General features: G+C 53.1%; 2 protein-coding genes across 2 annotated transcripts; both read right to left on the bottom strand.

Moving 5' to 3' along the window:
• Positions 1–5451: 5451 nt before the first annotated feature.
• On the bottom strand, positions 5452–6300 carry LOC125943610 (uncharacterized). The gene has a single exon (XM_049663077.1). The coding sequence runs from the start codon at positions 6298–6300 to the stop codon at positions 5452–5454; it is 849 nt and encodes a 282-aa protein (XP_049519034.1).
• Positions 6301–7324: 1024 nt separating this feature from the next.
• Positions 7325–15092, bottom strand: LOC125942856 (uncharacterized). The gene is given in 7 exon segments (XM_049661100.1): positions 7325–7441; positions 7587–7832; positions 8486–8664; positions 8824–8986; positions 9620–9831; positions 14193–14840; positions 14843–15092. Coding segments are annotated over 7 exon segments (1815 nt in total).
• Positions 15093–20889: the final 5797 nt, after the last annotated feature.

The following is a 20889-nucleotide window of genomic DNA, read 5'->3' as shown; positions in this document are numbered from 1 at the left end:
AAGACTACTTTTCGTGGAGTTGGGGGTGAATCCCTGCGGCCCGTTGGTGCTTCCTCTGCTCTAGTGAGTGTTGGTGGACAAGATTTTCCAACTGAATTTATTGTTTTTGAACACACCACCCACAACATCATCCTTGGGATTGACTTTCTTGGTGAATATGGTGCATTGTTAGATTGTGGGGCTGGTGAAATTTCTCTTCGAAGTCATGTGATATCACCAATACCAGAAGTATCTGACGTCGACACGCAGGGAGTCTTTTCCGTGTCCCATGACATCATTTTACCGGCTCAAGCTGCGGCATTTGTTCCAGTGATTTCGACGGATGGCCCTCCGCATCGCTGTCATGGTTTAATTGAGCCGTACGCCCCTACCATGTTGAATAAAAATATATTGGTTCCTCGCTCCATTATCGAATGTGTAGATGGTCGTGCACACGTGTGAGCGGTGAACACGTCTATGAAGCAAGTTTTACTGCCAACTGGACTCAAGCTAGCCACCTTTGACTCAGAGGCGACTGTCTCTATTGATGCCGTTGACGCTTCTACCGACGCGAGTGCAGCGAATCGCGACTACACCTTGGAATTCTCCCGGATGACGAACAAGTCGCTATCCTCTTCTGAGCGGACAGAATTGCAAAAGGTGCTCGTCCGCTATGTGTGAGTATTCGATTTCGCGCAAGACCAGCGTCCCATTTCGCTTCCTGATTCACGAACGCAACACCGCATAAACACGGGCCAAGCGACGCCTATTCGCCAGAAGCCGTACCGCATCTCTCCTGCAGAACGAAAATTAATTGACGAGCAAGTTCAAGAAATGCTCCGGAAAGGTGTTGTCCAGGAGTCTTGCAGTCCCTGGGCAGCTCCTGTGATACTAGTTAAGAAAAAGGACAATTCTTGGAGGTTCTGCGTTGATTATCGAAGACTTAACGCCGCCACGAAGAAGGACGTATACCCTCTGCCACGCATCGACGATGCTATCGATTGCCTTCATGCAGCCTCCTATTTTTCCTCCGTTGACTTACGATCGGGATACTGGCAAATACCGATGCACCCGACTGATAAAGAGAAAACTGCCTTTGTGACCCCGGACGGACTCTTCGAGTTTAATGTCATGCCTTTCGGTTTATGCAACGCGCCAGCAACTTTTGAAAGGTTTATGGACACAGTGCTACGCGGATTAAAATGGGAGATCTGCATGTGCTATCTCGATGATGTAATAATTTTTGGAAAAACACTCGAGGAGCACAATCAGCGACTTGGCGTCGTACTGGACCGCATACAAAACGCAGGATTGGTTTTAAACTCAAAGAAGTGTCACTTCGGTGAGCGCCAGACTCTCGTTCTCGGTTTTCTCTTCGACAAAGATGGTATACGACCTGACCCTGACAAGACTGCTGCAGTGCGCCACTTCAGCCAACCGAAGACAGCGAAAGACCTCCGAAGTTTTCTGGGCCTTTGTTCGTATTTCCGCCGGTTTATTCATAACTTCGCCCAACTTGCTCACCCACTCACGTGCCTCCTTCACAAGGACATTCCGTACGTATGGACTACAGAGTGCGAGGACGCGTTCCGTCAGCTGAAGTACTTACTCACCTCTGGGCCAGTCTTGCGCCATTTCGATCCCGAGGCCATGAATGAGCTACACACTGATGCTAGCAGTGTGGGCGTTGGCGCCGTCCTCGTTCAACTTCACCATGGGCGCCAGCACGTCGTTGCATACGCAAGTCGGACACTGACGAGAGCGGAGCGAAATTACACTGTCACCGAATTGGAATGCCTGGCAGTAGTCTTCGCCATCCAGAAGTTTCGGCCATATCTGTACGGTTGCCATTTCCAGATAGTGACGGACCATCATTCCCTTTGCTGGCTTGTTGGACTGCGGGATCCTTCTGGACGGCTGGCACGCTGGGCGTTGCGCCTTCAGGAGTACAACTTTTCTGTCGCCTACAAGAGCGGTCGGTGTCATACCGATGCCGACTGCTTGTCTCGTCTCCCGTCGCCACACTCCAACGCTAACGACGACGACTTCGGTAACTATCTTGCCAGCATTACCGAGTTTCCTGACGTTGGTACCTTTAAATGTGAACAACGTCGTGATCCTACACTAATACCCCTATTGGAGGCTGCCCGCACGTCAGGTATGACCACGCCGTTCACGCTGTGTGACGGCCTGTTTTACAAAAAGAACTATACGGCTGACGGTGCTTCGTTGCTGCTAGTCGTTCCCGAATGCCTGCGTACTGCAATTCTTCGCGCTATGCATGACGATATCACATCGGGTCACCTGGGCTTTGCCCGCACGCTTCATCGATTACGCCAGCGCTTTTATTGGCCGAAGCTATGGAAGAGCACAAGACAATACGTTGCCAGTTGTCCAGGTTGCCAATGTCATAAGAAGCCGGCGACGCCTCCTGCTGGCTTATTGAAACCTGTGAAACCTCCTCCTTTACCCTTTGAAAAAGTTGGTATAGACTTGCTGGGCCCCTTTCCCAAGAGCTCTACTGGCCGTCGCTGGATTATTGTGTGCGTCGACTACTTGACGCGCTATACTAAGACTGCGGCGCTTACCTCTGCCACTGCCGCCGATGTGTCGTGCTTTCTCCTTCATTCTGTCATTCTGCGCCACGGCGCTCCACGTGTTGTGATAAGTGACCGTGGACGGCAATTCACCGCCGACGTTGTTGAAGATTTGCTGCGCCTTTGCGGTTCTACTTATCGCCATTCAACGCCATACCACCCACAAACAAATGGCCTCACCGAACGCACAAATCGTACTCTTACCAACATGTTGTCATTGTACGTCTCGGCTGATCACAAGAATTGGGATGCCGTGCTGCCCTTCGTCACGTACGCATACAATACAGCCAAGCACGAAGTAACCGGGTATGCGCCTTTCTATCTGCTGTATGCTCGCAGTCCCCAAAGTTTCTTGGACACACTTTTGCCATTCACACTCAACGAAGACACATCCATTGCAGAAACATTGTGTCGTGCCGAAGAAGCACGCCGGCTTGCTCGACTACGAACACTTTCTTCGCAAGTTTCAACCAAGGCACGCTATGACGCCCGGCATATACCTGTCACTTTCACTCCAGGCGATCACGTTTTACTGTGGACACCTCTACGGAAGAAAGGCTTGTATCGCAAGTTTATCTCAACGTACAGCGGTCCATTCGTGATACTAAACCGATTAAGTGACGTCAACTACGTCATAGCAAAACTGACCTCCAGTAATCGCCGGTCGTGGAAGACACAAGTGGTTCATGTGGCCCGCCTGAAGCCCTACCATCATAGGGTTCCCGAATCAAGCGGTAGCAACCATGTGGTACCTTAACTCGCTCGGCGAGCTTCGTCTGCGCCGGAGGAAGATGTTACGCTGCGCGGTGAAGCCGAAGAAGAGGAGATCGAAGAACTGCGCGTGTGTCGCCCGCACCGTCGCTTATCTCCACACGGCTCTGACCTTTATGCGCCGTGCATTCGCCGCTCAGTTTCCGTTGAAGCGATAGACCGCACGTACCTTCGCCCGCTGCTGCGGCGTATGCGCTTGCTGCCAGCGTTTTGACAGTCTTTGTCTGCAGTCATTCAGTGTGATCTATTAATGTTTGTTTGTGCGCGCTCCCACCACGCTTGTTCAATCAGTTAGTAATAGTCGGGCCACATTTTCCAACGCACGCTACACATGCAATGCTGCCCGGGTCGGCAGTGCAGCGCTACAGGTGTGTCCCTTCGCACGTGCTGCCCACGGGAAGCGCTTCTCATCAACACCACCGTTTCAAACGCGCCTACTCGTGGTCATCGAGTCTCTCTTCATGTCGGTCTACTTACGCCGCAGCACACCTGCTTAATTAATTAGCTTATGTTTACTACAATTCATATTGCTACCAAAGCCGCTCACCTTACTTCGTATGACATTGCTGTGTTGCTATCGCATTCATTGCTTTGCCCTTAGGGCGAAACTGTGACATTTTTTGTCTGTACGTGTGTCTCCATGTATTGACATCAACACTTTGTAATTCACCATAGCAGTGATGCCTAACACTTGTTGTGAGCCAGGCTGCCGCTCCGGATACAAGGTCGTCGATGAAAAAGTCTCCCTATTCTGTTTACCAGCCAACCCGGAACTACGCCACTGGTGGAAGCGAGCAATCCCGCGACAAGAGACTGCCGGGTTCTCGTTTGAATCGAAGTACTTTCGCGTGTGCGAAAAACATTTTGATGCCGGAGACATTATTCATGCGGACGTGTGTCCAGTGAATGGAAACGTTGTGTCACTGCCGCGCGATCGACCCAATCTTGTACAAGACGCCATTACGAGGATTTTCCAAGGCGTACATGTGCACTTAGCCCAAAGAACGTTCGCATGCACTAACACGGCGCCCACCTGCAAAAAGGCAGCGAGTGGTATCTTTAAACTGCGCTGAAACCGAAGTTGCGGACCGTCGCGACTGCAGACGTCACCGATGCAGCCGAAGAAGAAATTCACGGTAAGTCTGGTACACAGCTTTGGAGTATGCTACTTGCTCACTACGCAGGCAAACTGGCATCACTCTCATTGCGATATTCGTTCTTGGTCACTCTTTGCAGATGAAGTACGAACTATGAATCGCCTTGGCGGTGCTGATGCAGAGTGCCTAACAGAGCACGCCGTTTGCTTTGCCTCAGAGCTGCAAAGGATGAAGGCCCAACTTCGCAGTGTGAAGCAACAACTTCATTCGTGTCAGCGGAAGCTCGCAAAAGCATAGGCGCAGGCAAATAAAAAACGTGGCATGCAGGAAACCATTCAGAAGCTATCGGGCCGCGATATGCTCATTATAGATCAGTGCATCTTGAAGGCTAACATGAAGTCCACGAATTCATGCAGTGCGGTAAGGGCCCCATTCCCGAAGTTTTTTTTTTTATATAAACCACGACAGTGTCTGTGTTTTAGAGGTTTACTTGAAGCGCGTCATTTGCGATGAACGTGCTTACTTTTTGCTTAATGATCCAAACGAAAAGTGATAGCGCTGACAAAAATGAAGATGGGCCACGCCTACTCTTGAAAATGCAAGATCGGTTTCAGCATAAAGAACCTACTGCTAACCAAGTGAACTATATAATAACACACACCAAAACAACGTGCAGAGTAGCTGTGCACTGTATAGAAATGTGATAATGATTGTCTAGCCATTTCATGCTAATGGCAAACCCGTCTCGTTTTAAATGCTGTAAAGATCTATTATGCTTTCTGGTGTTTAAAATTCCTCACTCATGTGATTCACTGAGTGATAGAGCAAGATATTTGTGTATAAGATTGATACCTTGGCAGTTGTATTGGACGGTATACTACTGGAGCCGGCTGAGTGCATGCAAGATATCAATCTGTCTGTCTGAAAAACTTTATTGAATGTACACGGAGGAAGCTTGAGGTGGCGCGGAGGGGGCCAGCTCTCACACTCACTAGGTGGGCTCCTCATTATAGGAGCCCATTGGCGACCGCTGCGGCTTGTGCTCGGTCGACCAGGGCCTTCTGACTCGCCAGGTCGCAGCAGCCGAGCAGGGCTGCCTCCCAGTCCTCCCGGATGGGGTTTGGTTTTGGGGTGAGGTTCGGGGTTGATTGGCATGCCCACACCATGTGGAAGATTTCCGAAGACTTCTCTGCACAGTGCGGGCATTTTCCTGTACAGGCAGGATCAAAGTGCTTTAAAACTGCCGGGCATAGCAGTGTTTTGGTGTAAAGGCGGAGGAGTGTGCGTTCCTCTGCCTTTGTAGGGCCCTTACAGTGCTTAGGATAAATTGCGTGGCCGAATTGGTATAGTTGAGTAATTTCTCGAAAAGTTATGGCTGGATTTGGTTCGGGATCCATTTCGGAAGGGTCTGAAGGCGTTGGCCGGAGAGTGAGCGCGCGATCAGCGGCGTCTGCCATTTCGTTGCCTTCGAGGCCCATATGAGCAGGAGCCCATACGATCGTTCGAGACGCGGGGGCCCCGAGGTAGTCACTGTTTTGAAGGATGCGAGACGCAATGAGAGGAATGTATCCCTGTTCAATATTTCTGCAGGCCCCTCTCGAGTCGGTAACGATGACGCGCGAGTCCTGGTCTGCGGCAGCTAGCGCGATGACGACTTCCTCCGCATGTATTATGTCTTGAGCTCTGAATGTTGGGCCATTCACCGCGACGTTTTCATGGACGACTCCGGCCGTGTACCACCCCCCATGGTGAGGGCCGGAGGCGTCCACGTAGAAGATTCCGTGTTTATTCCCATAGTAGCAGGCCAATGCCTCCACCCGCGCAAGGCACCTGCCACTGTGGTCGTCACGTGTCATGTTGGCCGGAAGAGGCCGCACGTGCAGGGTGTATCCCCAGACTTCGGGGATGCGTACGCGCTCTTCCGTCAGTGTTCGATGCTGGATGTGTAGTTGGGCTAATAGGCGGCGTCCCGACGGCGTCTTTGAAAGTCTTGTATATTGACTGGTCAAATGTGCCTCCCGGAGCTCCGCGAAAGTGTTTACCATCCCCAGGCCCATGAGGCGGTGGTTGGACGTGGTTATCGGGAGATCAAGGGCACGTTTGTACATCTTCCTGAGAATCACCTGGAGGGCGTTCTCGTCATACTTGCGCAGGTGGAGGCAACGCTGTCTTTATAGAAGGCGTTGGTGGAGGTAAGGAGTCGAGTAGAGGACTCCACTTATCACGAATGCATTCGCCAGCCGCAATTCGTCTTTGCACCGTAACCCCCCGCGTCTGTTGGAAACCCGGCGGACCATCCGGCCCACCTGGTCCCCCACTTTACGCAATTTTGCAGTTGTCGTATATCAACTCGTTTGTGTTTGTGGATAAAGAGACCAAGCACTCGAATCTCATCGTGTTCGGGTATCGGGCCGCTGGCCAGGAATAGCTCCATTTTGGTGGTGCACTTAGGCGACGGGCGAATGTACACAAATTCGGATTTGAATGGGGAGCACTGAAGGCCGCAGCGGCGGGCGTAGGCGTCCACGATCTCCGCCGCTTGCTGCAGGTTGGCCTCAGTGTCTCCAACCGATCCATGTTTGGCCCAGATGGTAATGTCGTCGGCGTAAAGCGCGTGCTGGACGCCTTCGACCTTCGCCAGCTGAGCCGGAAGCTTCATCATGGCCAGATTGAAAAGTAACGGCGAGAGGACCGCGCCCTGTGGAGTACCTCTCGTTCCCAGTTGATAGGGGCCATGTTCTTCGTCTTGTATTCGGATGAAAGACTGTCGATCCGAGAGAAATTGCTTGACATACTGGAATGTGTTATGTCCACAGTTGGTCTGGGAGAGATGTTGCAGGATAATTTCGTGCGTGACATTGTCGAAAGCCCCCTTCAAGTCTAGGGCGAGTATAGCCTTATCGTTGAGGAGGTATTCAACAGGCTTGAGAATTTCTCGGTCGAGTTGAAGCAGAACATCCTGCGCAGACCGGTGCGGGCGGAAACCAAACATGGTGTCTGCGGATGCATTTTGGGCTTCCAGAAACCCAGACAGCCTGTCCCGCACCATGGTCTCCATCAGCTTTCCCGCACAAGACGTAAGGGAGATGGGGCGGAGGTTGTCTGTGTTTGTGGCTTTGCCGGCTTTTGGAATGAAAGTTACCAGAGCGGTCTTCCATTCGATTGGGAGGGGTGCCTCACGAAGCCAGATCGAGTTGACGAAAGCGAGGAGGGTATCGTAGGTGGGGCCGGGAAGATTGGCAAGCAGTTTCACGGTTATCTTGTCCCGTCCCGGTGCCGTTCCTCGTTTCATTTTAGCTAGGGCCGCCTTCATGTCATGCAGCTGGAACGGCTGATCCCGCTCCGCGTTCTCTGAACCTGCATACGAGTACGCGGGCCCTCGGAGGTCCTGTTGAGTGCAAAGGTACTGTTCGCGTAGTTTGTACGCTAATTTTGAGGTATCTCCATCGAAGCTATGAATAGCTCTTTGCAGATGTTTTTGTGTCTCGGCGCGTGTTTGAGTCGGGTCAATTAGGGCGCGGAAGAGGCGCCACGTGTTCCGGCTAGACATTTGTCTGGCCGCCGTGTTACAGCGGTCCACCCAGTTCGAGTCAGCGAGCTGGGCCACGTACTCTGCAGCTCGCTGGGTTAGCTCGGCAATGCGAATTTTGAGCTTTCTATTATGTTTTTGGCGGCGCCATCTGCGGACGAGGCTGTGCCGCGCCTCCCAGAGGTGCAGAAGGTGGTTGTCTACCTCCGGCGTTGCCTCCGATAGTTGAATTTGGGTTTCCGTCGAACGAAGGTGTGTAACCAATTCTTGTGCCCACACGTGTTATCCTTGTTCGCGGATAGAGGCCGAATTGATGTCACTTTGCCGGAACTTATTGCAGTCGGGGAGCCCAGCTTGTGCGTGTGGTCTTGCCATTGGTTTAGTCATTACGGTGGTAGTGATAAGGCAGTGGTCACTCCCGAGGGTTTTCTCGGTGTTGGCCATTCTTCGTGTCTAATGTTTTTGGTAAAGGTAAGATCCGGACACGTATCCCGGGTCACGGAGTTACCCACCCGCGTTGGATATGCAGGGTCGTTGTGGAGAGTCAGGCCCAGCGTGGACGCAAGTTCCGCTAGCTTGCGTCCACGCTTATCCTCACGCACGTACCCCCAGAGAGTACTGTGGGCGTTCAAATCACCCACAATCATCAGGGGGTCCCTGCCCGCAGCCTTTAGAGCGCGGCTAAAGAGCGCTGCGAACATTACATTTTTGACTCTGGGGGAACTGCATATGTTGAGTATGTGGAGTGGTGCGTCGTGTTTCTTGACTGGAAGAAGTGTCACCATCACATACGAATATTCAGTTTCAAGCTCCAAGTCGACTAGATTAGCTATATAATTTTTATGCACACAGACGCAGGAAGAGGGGTCCTGCTGGAAGGTGATGTAGCTTGTAAGGGTGGCGCCACTCCCTGGCTCCTGGAGGGCAACCACCGCCGGAAGCGAGTCGAGAGTTGAAAGAAAAAGTCGGAGATTTGCCCGCTTCGCGCGGGACAGGAAGCCCCGACAGTTCCACTGGACAATGTGAACAGGGGTGGCCGAATTCATTTTTGGGGAGCGCCTGATCTTAGGGCTGCTCGCCATGGTCATTTAGGCTGAGGTTGGATTGTAGTGACGCTGCTCCGGAGCCAGCACTCACAAGGAGGGCGGAGTCCTCCATACCGGAGAGCGAGCAGCTGTCGTCTACCTCGGGGGTGCGTCTAGAAGTTTTGAGAGGGCGGCTGGATACGTCGTTGTAGGGACCACCGGGCCTGCGCGAGGGGCGCGAGGAGTGCGCAATTTGTTGGGCAATCATCGCGGGAATTGTATCTTGCAATTTTGAGATGCCGGTAACCATCGTTGAGATTTGGTTTTCCAAGGTGGCGAATCGGGCGTGTATGGCCGCGAAACGGGCCTCGAAAAGGGCCTCGAATGTGGCCTCCGCGATTGTTGCCGCCTTCGGCTCCACGAGCTCACTTCCATTACCTCAGTCGCGGGGAGGGAGGGAGGAGAAAGAGGCTGGTTGATTTTGTATTCCAATTCGTTAATTTTCTTTAGCAGCATCTCGTTTTGGGCTCTGAGTGCTGCTATTTGATCTTGCTCGGCGCTCCGCGCGCTTGGGAGGGGAGTAAGAGGGGGGGAAGAAGCAGCCCCGCCCGAATTGCTCACCTGGCGTCCGTTTTTGACGGCATTGACCCAGGCCCCGGTTTTGCCATGCGTCTCCCCCGCTCGTTTCTCGAGGCCGCCGTGTGGTGGCGGCTGGTCGCTGGGTTGCCCAAGATGGCGGCTTTTGTTCTTGGGCGTCATTTTCTTTTTCCCGCCCTTTTTGGCGGCCATTTTGAGTGTGCGGAATTTTGCCGCACAGTCGCCAGAGTTGGTGGTGTCGAGAACCGAGGGGTCGCAGCGGAGCGCCAGAACAAGGAGACCAGCTCGGCAGGCGTTTAGAACCGACTGGCGCGTGCGGTGCTTGCGCCGTTAGCACGCGCCGCCCAACTTTATTGTCGTCGTCATTCGCAGCCAGCCCCAAAGCGCTGGCCAAGAACGCCGACCTAAGCGTCCCCGCTTAGCAGCGTCGGTGGGCGCTACAGGGCCCCCCACCCAGACGGAACGGCGAAATGTACTCGTCGACGAGGCAGAGAAGGAGCTGTCGTAGTTGCAAGCATATCGACGGGTGCGCCGGCGACGTCCACGAGGAGCTCCTTGGGAGGCGTCTCGACGTAGGCCGGTTTGAGGCGGTCTAATGAAACGACCTCTTCGCGACCATTCAAAACGATGGTGGCGGACTTCTGCGTCTTGTGAAGGACACGGTACGGGCCGTCGTAGGATGGTGTAAGAGGCGCCTTTACAGCGTCGCGTCTGAGGAACACGTGGGACGAAGACGCAAGGGCCGGGTGCAGAAAGATGCTGTGGTCCGATGATCGAGGCGGTACGGGGCGCAGTTGCTGAATGCAGTCCTGCAGGCGGTGGAGGTACTGTAGCGGCTGGGGCGAGGGGGTCGAAGGAACGAACAAGTCTCCAGGAAGCCGCAGGGGAGCGCCGTAGACGAGTTCGGCCGCTGAACAGCCAAGCTCACGACGAAGGACGGCACGTAAGCCGAGAAGCACCATAGGAAGGTGGTCGACCCAGTGGTTGCGATCAAGGCGCGCAGTGAGGGCAGCCTTGAGCTGGCGATGGAGCCGCTCAACCATGCCGTTGGCACAGGGATGGTATGCAGTGGTACGGCAGTGCTTAGTGCCAAGCAGGCGGCTGAGCGAAGTGAAGAGTGTGCAGTCAAATTGCCGGCCGCGATCAGTTGTCACAATAGTGGGGCAGCCAAAGCGGGAAACCCATGCTGAAACGAAGGCTTTGGCGACCGTTTCCGCAGTGATGTCCGGAATGGGCACGGCTTCGGGCCAACGTGTGAAGCGGTCGATCATTGTTAGAATGTAGCGGCAGTCGTGAGAGTGAGGAAGTGGTCCAACCAAATCGAGATGGACGTGGTCAAAGCGGCAGCCAGGTGGCAAGAACGACTGCGTGGGAGTCTTCGTGTGGCGGGTCACTTTGGTGGTCTGGCATGCGAGGCACGAGCGTGCCCACTGGCGAACATCGGTGTTAATGCTTGGCCAGACATACCGCTCTGTAACGAGGCGCTGCGTGGCTCGGATGCTGGGATGACAGATGTCATGAAGTGATTGGAACACCGCACGACGGAAGGCAGCCGGAACGAAGGGTCGAGGTGCCGCCGCTGACATGTCGCACCAGAGGGAACCAGGCACAAACGGGTGAGGAACGAGTTGTAGACGGAGGGAACGGGGATGGTCACGCAGCGCTTGCAACTCAGGGTCTGCCGTCTGCGCACGAGCTAGACCTTCCCAATCCACAGTCGATGTAGAAGTGCCAAGGGAGGTGATGCGTGAAAGTGCATCAGCTGCCTCGTTGTCGGTGCCTTTGACGTGCCGGATATCCGTTGTGAACTCCGATATATAAGCCAGTTGACGAAGTTCACGTGCGACGTACTTGGAAGAGTTTGTACGGAAGACATACACGAGAGGTTTATGATCCGTGAGAACATAAAATGGCAGGCCCTCCAAGAAGTGTCGGAAGTGCTGGATGGTGGTGTAGATGGCGAGCAGCTCGCGGCCAAAAACGCTGTAGCGAGTCTCGGCAGGTTGGAGCTTTCGAGAGAAAAAACCCAGTGGGCGCCACTCGGAGTTGATTTTCTGCTGGAGAACAGCGCCGATGGCCACACTGGAAGCATCCACCATGATGCGGGTTGGCACGTTAGTTCTCGGGTGTACGAGAAGTACCGCATCGGCGACGGCTTGTTTAGCAGCCCTGAAAGCAGCGGCCGCTTCGGGAGACAAGGAAATCGCAGATGAGGAGCCCTTGGTCGTGCGAAGAAGGTCAGTCAGTGGGTGTAGAAGCTCAGCGCAGTGCGGAATAAAACGTCGGGAGAAATTCACTAGGCCGAGGAACTCACGCAGCTGGCGTAGGGTAGTGGGTGCTGGGAAGTCTTTCACGGCCTGGACGTGAGAAGGCAAAGGGCGTATTCCCAGCGCCGAGATGTGGTGTCCCAGGAACTCGAGCTCGGAAGACCCAAATACGCATTTCTGGGGGTTTACAACCAGGCCAAATTGTTGAAGGCGTTGAAAGAGTTCCCGGAGGTGACGCTCGTGATCTTGTGGATTGGGACTCGCGACGAGGATGTCGTCGATGTAGGCAAATACAGCCGGGAGGCCACGCGTTACCTCGGCGATGAATCGCTGGAACGTTTGAGCTGCGTTGCGTAACCCAAAGGGCATGCGCACATACTCAAACAAGCCGAAGGGTGTAGTAATGGCTGTCTTCGGGATATCGGCAGGCTCAACGGGGATTTGGTGATAGGCCTTGACAAGGTCCACTTTACTAAAGATTTTGCATCCTTCCAAATGGCCTGTGAAATCTTGGATGTGTGGAAGGGGATAGCTATCGTGGACCGTGTGAGCGTTGAGCGCCCGGTAGTCACCGCACGGACGCCAGTCACCCGGTTCTTTCTTGGGCACCAGATGCAGTGGGGAGGCCCAACTGCTGGAGGAAGGGCGAATAATACCTAGCTGGAGCATGTGCTCGAATTCCCGTTTAGCAATGGCCAGACGCTCACCGAAGAGGCGGCGTGGACGAGCTGCGACGGGCGGACCACGCGTGACAATATGGTGGGTGACGCTGTGCTTGGGTGGCTGATTTAAATTGCAGGGCCTCGTCACTTCAGGGAAATCTGCGAGGATTCGAGCGTACGGGCATGAAGGGATCAGCGTGCGGATGCCAGTGGGAACGACAGCCGACAGAACGCCAGCGATGGAGAGGCGCGTCTTGCTGTCAATCAGGCGATGGCGGCGCATGCTGACGTCGAGGTCGAAATGGGTCAGGAAGTCGGAGCCGAGGATAGGCTGATGAACGTCGGCCACGATGAAGACCCACCGGAACGTGCGCCGCAGGCCAAGGTCGAGAGTGAGGGAGCGCAGACCATACGTGGCGATGGAGGTAGAGTTTGCCGCGCGTAGCGTAGGTCCAGGTGACTTAGAAACACGGTCACGCTTGGAGGACGGCAGTACACTGACCTCGGCACCCGTGTCTACAAGGAACCGCAGGCCGGAAATGCGATCCGTGACTATGAAAAGGCGGCCGGGTTGTAAGGCGAGGTCACATGCCGCCGTCAGTGATCTCGCGGTGCGTTTCCCGACCATTCGCATGGGGACTTGCACCGACGGGCGCGGTGCTGGAAAGTGCGATGGTACCAGCAGATAGGCGAGCGTCGAGGACTGTGCGAGCGGCGACTGGTCGGGGAAGAGGGACGGCGGCTGGGACATGAGGTAGAGCCGCGCTGGGCATGGGAGGACGTCCGAAGGGCGTCGATGGAAACGGCGAGCTGGTCGATCCGGGACTCTAAGCGGGCTATGATTGAGGACTGTGGCGTTGAAGAGAGGGCGGCGACTGAAGGAGAAGTCGCGTCGTGGACTCGATCAGCGAGCTGGGCGAGGCGGTCGAGGGTCAAGTCCTCTGTAGCAGCCAAGACAAGGCGGGTGGACTGTGGTAAGCGCTGCAAGAAGAGCTCCCTCAACAGCGCACCGTTCGGGTCGACCTTGCTTGTGCCCAAGAGCTGTCGCATGCTGTTGAGCAGCTGGGAAGGGCGGCGATCTCCAAGGTCCTCGGATGTGAGCAGGTGCTGGAGGCGCGCGCTCTCGGACGCCGTGGTGCGTTCTAAAATGCTCTGCTTCAGTTGCTGGTACGGGGCATCACTCAAAGGTGCAGCGATAACGTCTGCCACTTCTCGAGCTACCTCAGGAGACAGGTTGCAAAGTAAGTGGCGAAACCGCGAAATCTCCGAGGTGATGTGTTGCAGATCAAAGATGGCTTCGACCTGGGCGAACCAAACCTGCGGGTTCTTGCGGCAGAACGTGGGCAGGTGGAGCTGTAGAGCTGCGACGTCCCGTGGGCGCGAGGTAGCGTCAGGCGGGAGGTTGCCTGAGGGCGGGAGGTTGCTGGGGTCGGTCATCTCTTAGGCCGGAGTCACCACTGTCGAGAACCGAGGGGTCGCAGCGGAGCGCCAGAACAAGGAGACCAGCTCGGCAGGCGTTTAGAACCGACTCGCGCGTGCGGTGCTTGCGCCGTTAGCACGCGCCGCCCAACTTTATTGTCGTCGTCATTCGCAGCCAGCCCCAAAGCGCTGGCCAAGAACGCCGACCTAAGCGTCCCCGCTTAGCAGCGTCGGTGGGCGCTACAGTGGCATGGGCACCACCGCACTCCGAACAACGGGGAACACAGTTGTGAAGGGCCCACACTCCCTCCACTAGCGGAGCATGGAGTCCGCAGAGTCCACACGTGTTCGGCTGCAGGTTTGGACATGCATCCGCGCGGTGCCCGACGGCCCCACACTGGCCGCAGGCCGGGATAGTTTTGTAATAGTTTTGCACAGAGACGACCATGTTGTCATAATGCACGTAAGGCTTCTCCTTACCCGCGAAGGTGATGCGTGCCTTGTTGGATGTTCCGAATTTTCGGATTTCCACGATGGTGCTGGCACGCCAGCACACTCGGTGTTGAAGAGTTTCCGTGGTGTCCGTGTTACGGACCACGATCACTCCGTGGCACGTGTTGCCACCGTCTTGTCTCAGGTAACCGTGAAGCGGGACCGATCCCTTCTCGGCATTCACTGCAATGTCCCCGATGAGCCGGTCGGCCGCCTCGATGTCCGAGGTATGCACGATGATGTTTTGGTCTCGCGATGGCAGAACGGAGGTGGCGCGGGCCCGTTCCGATTTGAGGTAGGCCGAGATGGCGGTGCCGTAGCCGGTTTCCGTGAACGCCTCGTGAAGAGAAACACGTTCTGTGGGCTTGATTACTATAACATAGTCATCGGGAGCGGGTTTGATCACGCCTTGCCCTTGCGTCCCGTGGCGCGCGTCGCGGGAGCGTTCATGTTTCCGACCGATGAGCCGGCGACCGGGGTGGCGTTGGACGCCGTCATATTGGCCTTGTCCTGGGAGCGGCGTTCGGCCGCTTGAAGTAAAGCTTGACTCCGAATTTTCGGAAAAACCGTCGAATTTGCGTCACCGGTGGTGGGGACCGTGGTCCACGCCATCGCCTCAGGGTCGTACGCGCGCAATTGGAGCGCGGATGCCGCCATTTTGCCCTCGGAGGGCCGACTCCACCCGGCCGGGCGTCGATAACGAAGGCGCCGACGTCGTCGGTCGAAAAACGGCCGTAAATTTGGATAAAATGGGCCCACCTGGAAGAATTTGGTATCCAGCTGTTCGGCTCGATGTTCCGGATCGCTCAATGCCAGTTTTGCCTGGTTAGCTTGATTTGGGCTGCGGCCGCAGCCGAAAATCGGCGGAGCCGACACAACACACGTTTGCTGGCGTCGCGCAGCTCGCAGCGCTCCTAAGATATCAATCGTCTGGAGTCAACGAAGGACTGCATTTTGGACTACCTTGGTGGCTAGATTGCAAGAAAGTTTGCTAAAATAAGCTGCAAGGACTGCCTCCAAACACTGAGGAGCACTTCCCGAGAGCCAAGTGCACTGACCAAAATAAATACTAGGGGATTTTTGCAAGTGTCATCAGACCAGCTGCTTTGCCTTCTGCAAATTGTGGACGAGCACCTAGAAGTTTGCACCGTGGACAATATAGTCTGTGCCAATGTCTACATGAACATTGTTAAAGACATCCTGCTGGACGACCGTACTTCCTCGGCCAGTGTTGGCTGCGCAACACATTTTGTGTGCACTACGGCTGCAGTTGTGCACTTTTTTTATTAAGTGCCGTTTGCATTTTTTTCACGCGAAAGGAACAGACTATTTCGTGCTGGTGCTCGTTCATCCTGTCCAGCCACAGGAGAGAGGAAAGCAGTGACAAATTATTTTTACAGGTGTTTTGGCTCATTATCTCGATCCACCAACTTTTCTGCCAGTCGCAATCTTAATTGCAACCATATATGTGCACTAGTGCTTGCGGCACTTTTGCATTCTTGACGCGTGCTAGTAATTACTCCCTAATAATCGTATACTATGCCCTCCATTCCGCCCTTTTACTAAGTAGACACTGTCCTGCAAGGGGTAGCGTGGTTAGCACAAGTCAAAATGCTATCCACGAAGACCTGCGCAAACTTGTTTTCTGTTAGGCAGAAAAAATAATACAAAAAATTAGGCTCTAGTTGGATTAAGAAAACTGACTATAAAGACAAACAATAAAACATGCAAAAAGTAATACGGTTATTCAGTTTGATCGGTAAATGCAGTCTTGAATGACTTAGTGACGATGGAAGCTCCGAGCTGGTTTCAATCTGCGCTGGTATTTTTATAAAAAGACTCGGGTGGGGTTTTCGGGCGACTAAGTGAAACGCCAACCTTGAAGTGATAGTCACTGTGACATTAAATGTGAATGGATGAAAAAAATAAACTCACGCAGGTTTGAACTGATCATGTTTAAATTTGTATGCGTAAATGCAAGAACTTTCGCTTAGAAACCGCACATATTGCCTATATCTAGCATGCTGCAGTTCACAGCTGCTGCTGCAATTAGTGCCAAGATGATTTTATGCAGACGTACCTGTTCTTCGTGCGAAATTCCCATTGGCAGCTTCGCGATGCCACAGAATAAACAGGCAATTACTGCGGACCGCCAGCGCGCAGTAGGGCGCGCCATAACTTCTTGCGCAAGCAACGTTAATCTGTGGGTCAGCTAGGCTTAGTAATGGCGCACTGTATAATTTAAGCACGATTTTAATCACCTACAAAGAAATCAAGAAACGTAGGTATAGGTACGAGCACCCGCGAAATTGCAACACTTGACGGGCAGCCTTGGGTGAACGATTGCTAACAGTCAATGACTTGAAGTAATAAACAACTCGCATGCTATCTTATTTGGTCAAGAGTAAGCACTGCTATGTTCAGTTAGCGGACACAGTGAAATAAAAATGTGGGCGAGGTGTTTTTCGTGGCAAACATCTACGCGAACGCGCGACTGCCCTTCCAAGCGCAGCAGATCTGTGCCCGATGATGATGATGATTTATTGGCATCCCCTTTGAAACGGGGCGGCGACAAATAGTCACCTAGCCTGCTTGATTTATTCAGGTATACTATACATGTTCTTTATGTAGCATTTTTGTATACCTCCCATTATTATTTTTCTTTTTCAAAAATTTACCTTGTGCCACTGCCTATGATTTTAAGAGATCAGGTCGTATCTGTTGTAGCATGCATACAGACGCTACGCAGATAGCAGAAATAGGAATGGCTTTATTCCCAAAACGCGCGCTGTTTATCTAGGTACGAACAGGGGGTGTGGCAGTGATGTCATACTTTCACAACACTTCTGCCAGCATTAATTTTCTTTTTAATTGTATCCCCACTTATCAGGTTCCTTGCGTATTCGTGCACTACGCCTTAAGGTTCCAGGAGTAGATTGCACTGGAACCTTCTCCGAGCTCTCGGGGTCGGATATCGCCTGGTCATCTTCAAGGCGCCCCGATGCTGGGTGCTCATGTGAAGATTGGTCTTGCAGCGTCCGATCGTCGCCCTGTTGACGGTCTGGAAGGGCTGCCATTTCTCGGGCCGCCGTGGCGTCTGCTTGATCGAGCCGTCCTGGAAGTTGTAGGACTGAATGCGAGCTTCTGGCTGGCTGGTAATCCGGGCGCTTAGCTGAAACGATATGGTCGGCATACACAAAACGTTCTTCGTTATTCACTCGCACTGTATACGCGACGGCACTAATACGGCGCGTGATGGTGCCTGTTAACCACAGAGGGTCACCCGGACGAGTTCCTTTCACTCGCACATAGTCACCTGCTGTGAACTCGCGCCATGTTGACCTTGAGCGGGCAAAAGTGGGCTGACGCGATTCAGTCTTCAACCGGTTACTCAGCTCCGGGTGCAGTAGGCTAAGTCGTGTTCTTGGGGCCCATGTCAAAAACAACTGAGCTGGCGTAACCCCTGTCCATGCGCAGGGCGTGTTCCTGTACGAGAATAAAAACCGATCAACGCAATGCTGCATAGACTTGTCATGGTTTTTATGTTCTCCGATTAGCTTTAGTAGGCTTTTCTTGACGGTTTGCACAAGTCGTTCTGCCATCCCATTCGAAGCCGGATGATAAGGCGGAGAAGTGATGTGCCGTATGCCATTGGAGGCAAGGAATGTGGAGAACTGAGCAGACGTGAACTGCGGTCCATTGTCTGTGACGACCATTTCCGGTAGACCAAAACTGGCAAATATTCTTCGCAGCTCTTGCACAGTTGCTTCCGCTGTAGTTGTTTTCATGCACACAGCTTCTGCCCATTTGGAATAACCATCTATCAGGACTAGTAACCACCATGAGTTTGCAAAAACGAAGTCCAAGTGCACTCTTTCCCATCGTTTGCTTGCACGGGCCCAAGGCGTGAAGTCTACCTGGGACGGCGTGTTTTGCGCAAATTGACAGACTGCACAGCTCTGGACAGTGTCTTCTATGTCCGAAGTTTGCTGGGGCCACCACACATGGCTCCTCGCAAGCATTTTCATTCTAGTCGTGCCTGGATGTCCTTCGTGCAGCAATTTTAAAACCGGCGTAACAAGCGCACGTGGCACAATTACGCGATTGCCCCAGGTCACGCAGTCTCGATCCAACGATCGATAGTTCGTGGCGTCTAGTAAAGTACGGTGCTAAATTTTCATCTGCAACTTTTGCTGGCCATCCATTTAATGTGAAGAAGTGGACCTTCGATAGGAGTGGGTCCTTCTTTGTTGCTTTTCGAATATCTTCAGCTGATAACGGCAGTTGGTCTGTTCCCGAGAAAAATTGCACGTAGTCACCGACGTGAGCTTCGTTCTTTAGCGGAAGCCGCGATAATGCGTCTGCATTAGCGAGAGCCTTCCCTTTCCTATATACCCATTTGTAACGGTAGGCCGCAAGCAGAAGCATCCAGCGCTGCATTCGGGCAGCTGATAGTGCTGGAATGAGCTTGTTGTGCCCGAGTAAGCCATTTAATGGCAGGTGATCAGAGTATATAGTGAACTCTCGTCCATAAATATATTTATGTAATAGTTTGATAGCGAACACCACGGCAAGCGCTTCTTTTTCTATTTGGGAGTACCCAGTCTCTGCTTTACTGAGCGTTCGCGAAGCGTATGCGATCGGTTTTTCATTTCCTTCGATTTCGTGGAAGAGCACCGCCCCCAGTCCGTATGCAGATGCGTCTGCTACAAGGCCTATTGACTTCTCCAGATTGTAGAAGGTTAGGACACTGTCACTTGTCAACCAACGCTTGCTCCTCTGGAAGCACTCTTCAGCGTCTTTGGGCCACTGCCACTGCCAAGTTCCCTTAAGTAATTGATATAGTGGTTTCAGCTGTGTGGACATGTTGGGGATAAACTTAGAGTAAAAAGATAGCATGCCAAGGTACGCTCTTAGTTCCGATTCATTCATTGGAGCTGACGCATTCCTAACAGCTTCAACCTTTTCCGTGCATGGCTTAATTCTACTTGCGCTAATAATATGCATGCCCTAGATAGGTGACAGAGTCTTTGAAGAACTTACATTTCTCTTGCTTGAGCCGAACGCCATGCTCCCGAAACCGAGTAAGGACGGCTTCAACGCGTTCGAAACATTCCCTTTCGGACGCTCCAGTGATGAGGACATCATCGAGATAGCAGGCAACGCCCTTCATGCCTTTTAACAGTTGATCCATCACTGACTGGAATATGGCTGGAGCACTGGAAATTCCGTATGGCATGCGGAGGCACTGAAATAAGCCGATGTGCGTGTTAAGCGTCAACAGCTTTTAGGGGTCAGGGTGCACTTCTATTTGTTGGTACGCAGTAGTTAGGTCTAAGACAGTGAAGACCTTGCCTTCCGCAATTACTGCAAAGATGTCTTCTACTAAGGGTAATGGATAATGCTCCGTCATTATGCAAGGATTTAAGGTAATTTTAATGTCTCCACACAGCCTCACCTTCTTGTCTGCCTTAGGGACGACGACCACTGGTGTAGCCCAGTCGCTTTGTGCCACGGGAACCAGGACCCCGTTCCGTTCGAACTGTCGAATTTCTTCTTCGACTGCTGTCCGCAGGGAAAAGGGAACCGGTCGAGCCTTGCAGAAAACTGGTCTGGCGTCTTCCTTTAGGACCAGCTGGGCCTTGTGTCCCTTTATTAGTCCAACCTCCGTAGAAAAAACGTCGCTATACTTGCGTAGCAGCTCCTCCACCATTCCGTCTGTCTACACCGTGAATACGCTCTTCAAGTCAATCCTTAGTTCGGCAAGCCAGTCACGTCCAAGTAGTGACGGCTTCCTTCCAGGTACAACCACGACAGGCAACGTCTTGCGTTGTTCTCGGTAGACCACAGGCACTTCCGCTTGCCCTACAATTTCCAGTGGTGCGCCTCCATATGTTCTAAGTTGCAGTCCTGTTTTGACTGGTGGTTGTACACAAGACAGGGACGAAAAGACGCTCTCGCTAATAATCGAGACAGCCGCTCCTGTGTCTATCTGCATCTCCACCGGCGTACCTGCAATGTGCACTTGCACTCTGTAAGGTCGAGTCGTCGGTCCACTTTGCTGAACGTGAAAAAGTTGTAACTCTTCCACTTCTTCATCGTTGTCGTTGAATGCATTAACCGCTTGTCGTTTTTTTTTCTTGCACGCCCGAGCCAGATGACCAGTCATTTTGCAATAATGACACCTTGCCTTTCGATATGGACAGTCTCCAGCATCATGTTGCTCCGCACATTGGTAACAAGAGTTACCGGCTGCAAGACCAACTGAAGTACTCGCCTTTTGTCTTTGTTGACCCTTCTGAATGACGTGGACGCCTTCGTCGAGAAAAGTCCTGTAAGAGGTTGGGCGGAAGCCGTTCGATTCTTTCTCAGCCAGTCCTGAGCTTCTTGCTAAGTCACACGCGGTTTCGAAGCTTAGCTACTTTTTCTTCAGAAGGCTGGCTTGAATCGAAGC

This window comes from Dermacentor silvarum, chromosome 2, assembly GCF_013339745.2.
Source record: "Dermacentor silvarum isolate Dsil-2018 chromosome 2, BIME_Dsil_1.4, whole genome shotgun sequence".
In the NCBI taxonomy this organism is placed as follows: Eukaryota; Metazoa; Arthropoda; class Arachnida; order Ixodida; family Ixodidae; genus Dermacentor; species Dermacentor silvarum.
This window is presented reverse-complemented; position numbering and strand designations above follow the sequence as displayed.

Excerpts from the sequence above, each read along its gene's own strand:
- LOC125943610 (XM_049663077.1), bottom strand. The coding sequence starts at position 6,300 with ATGACACGTGACGACCACAGTGGCAGGTGCCTTGCGCGGGTGGAGGCA.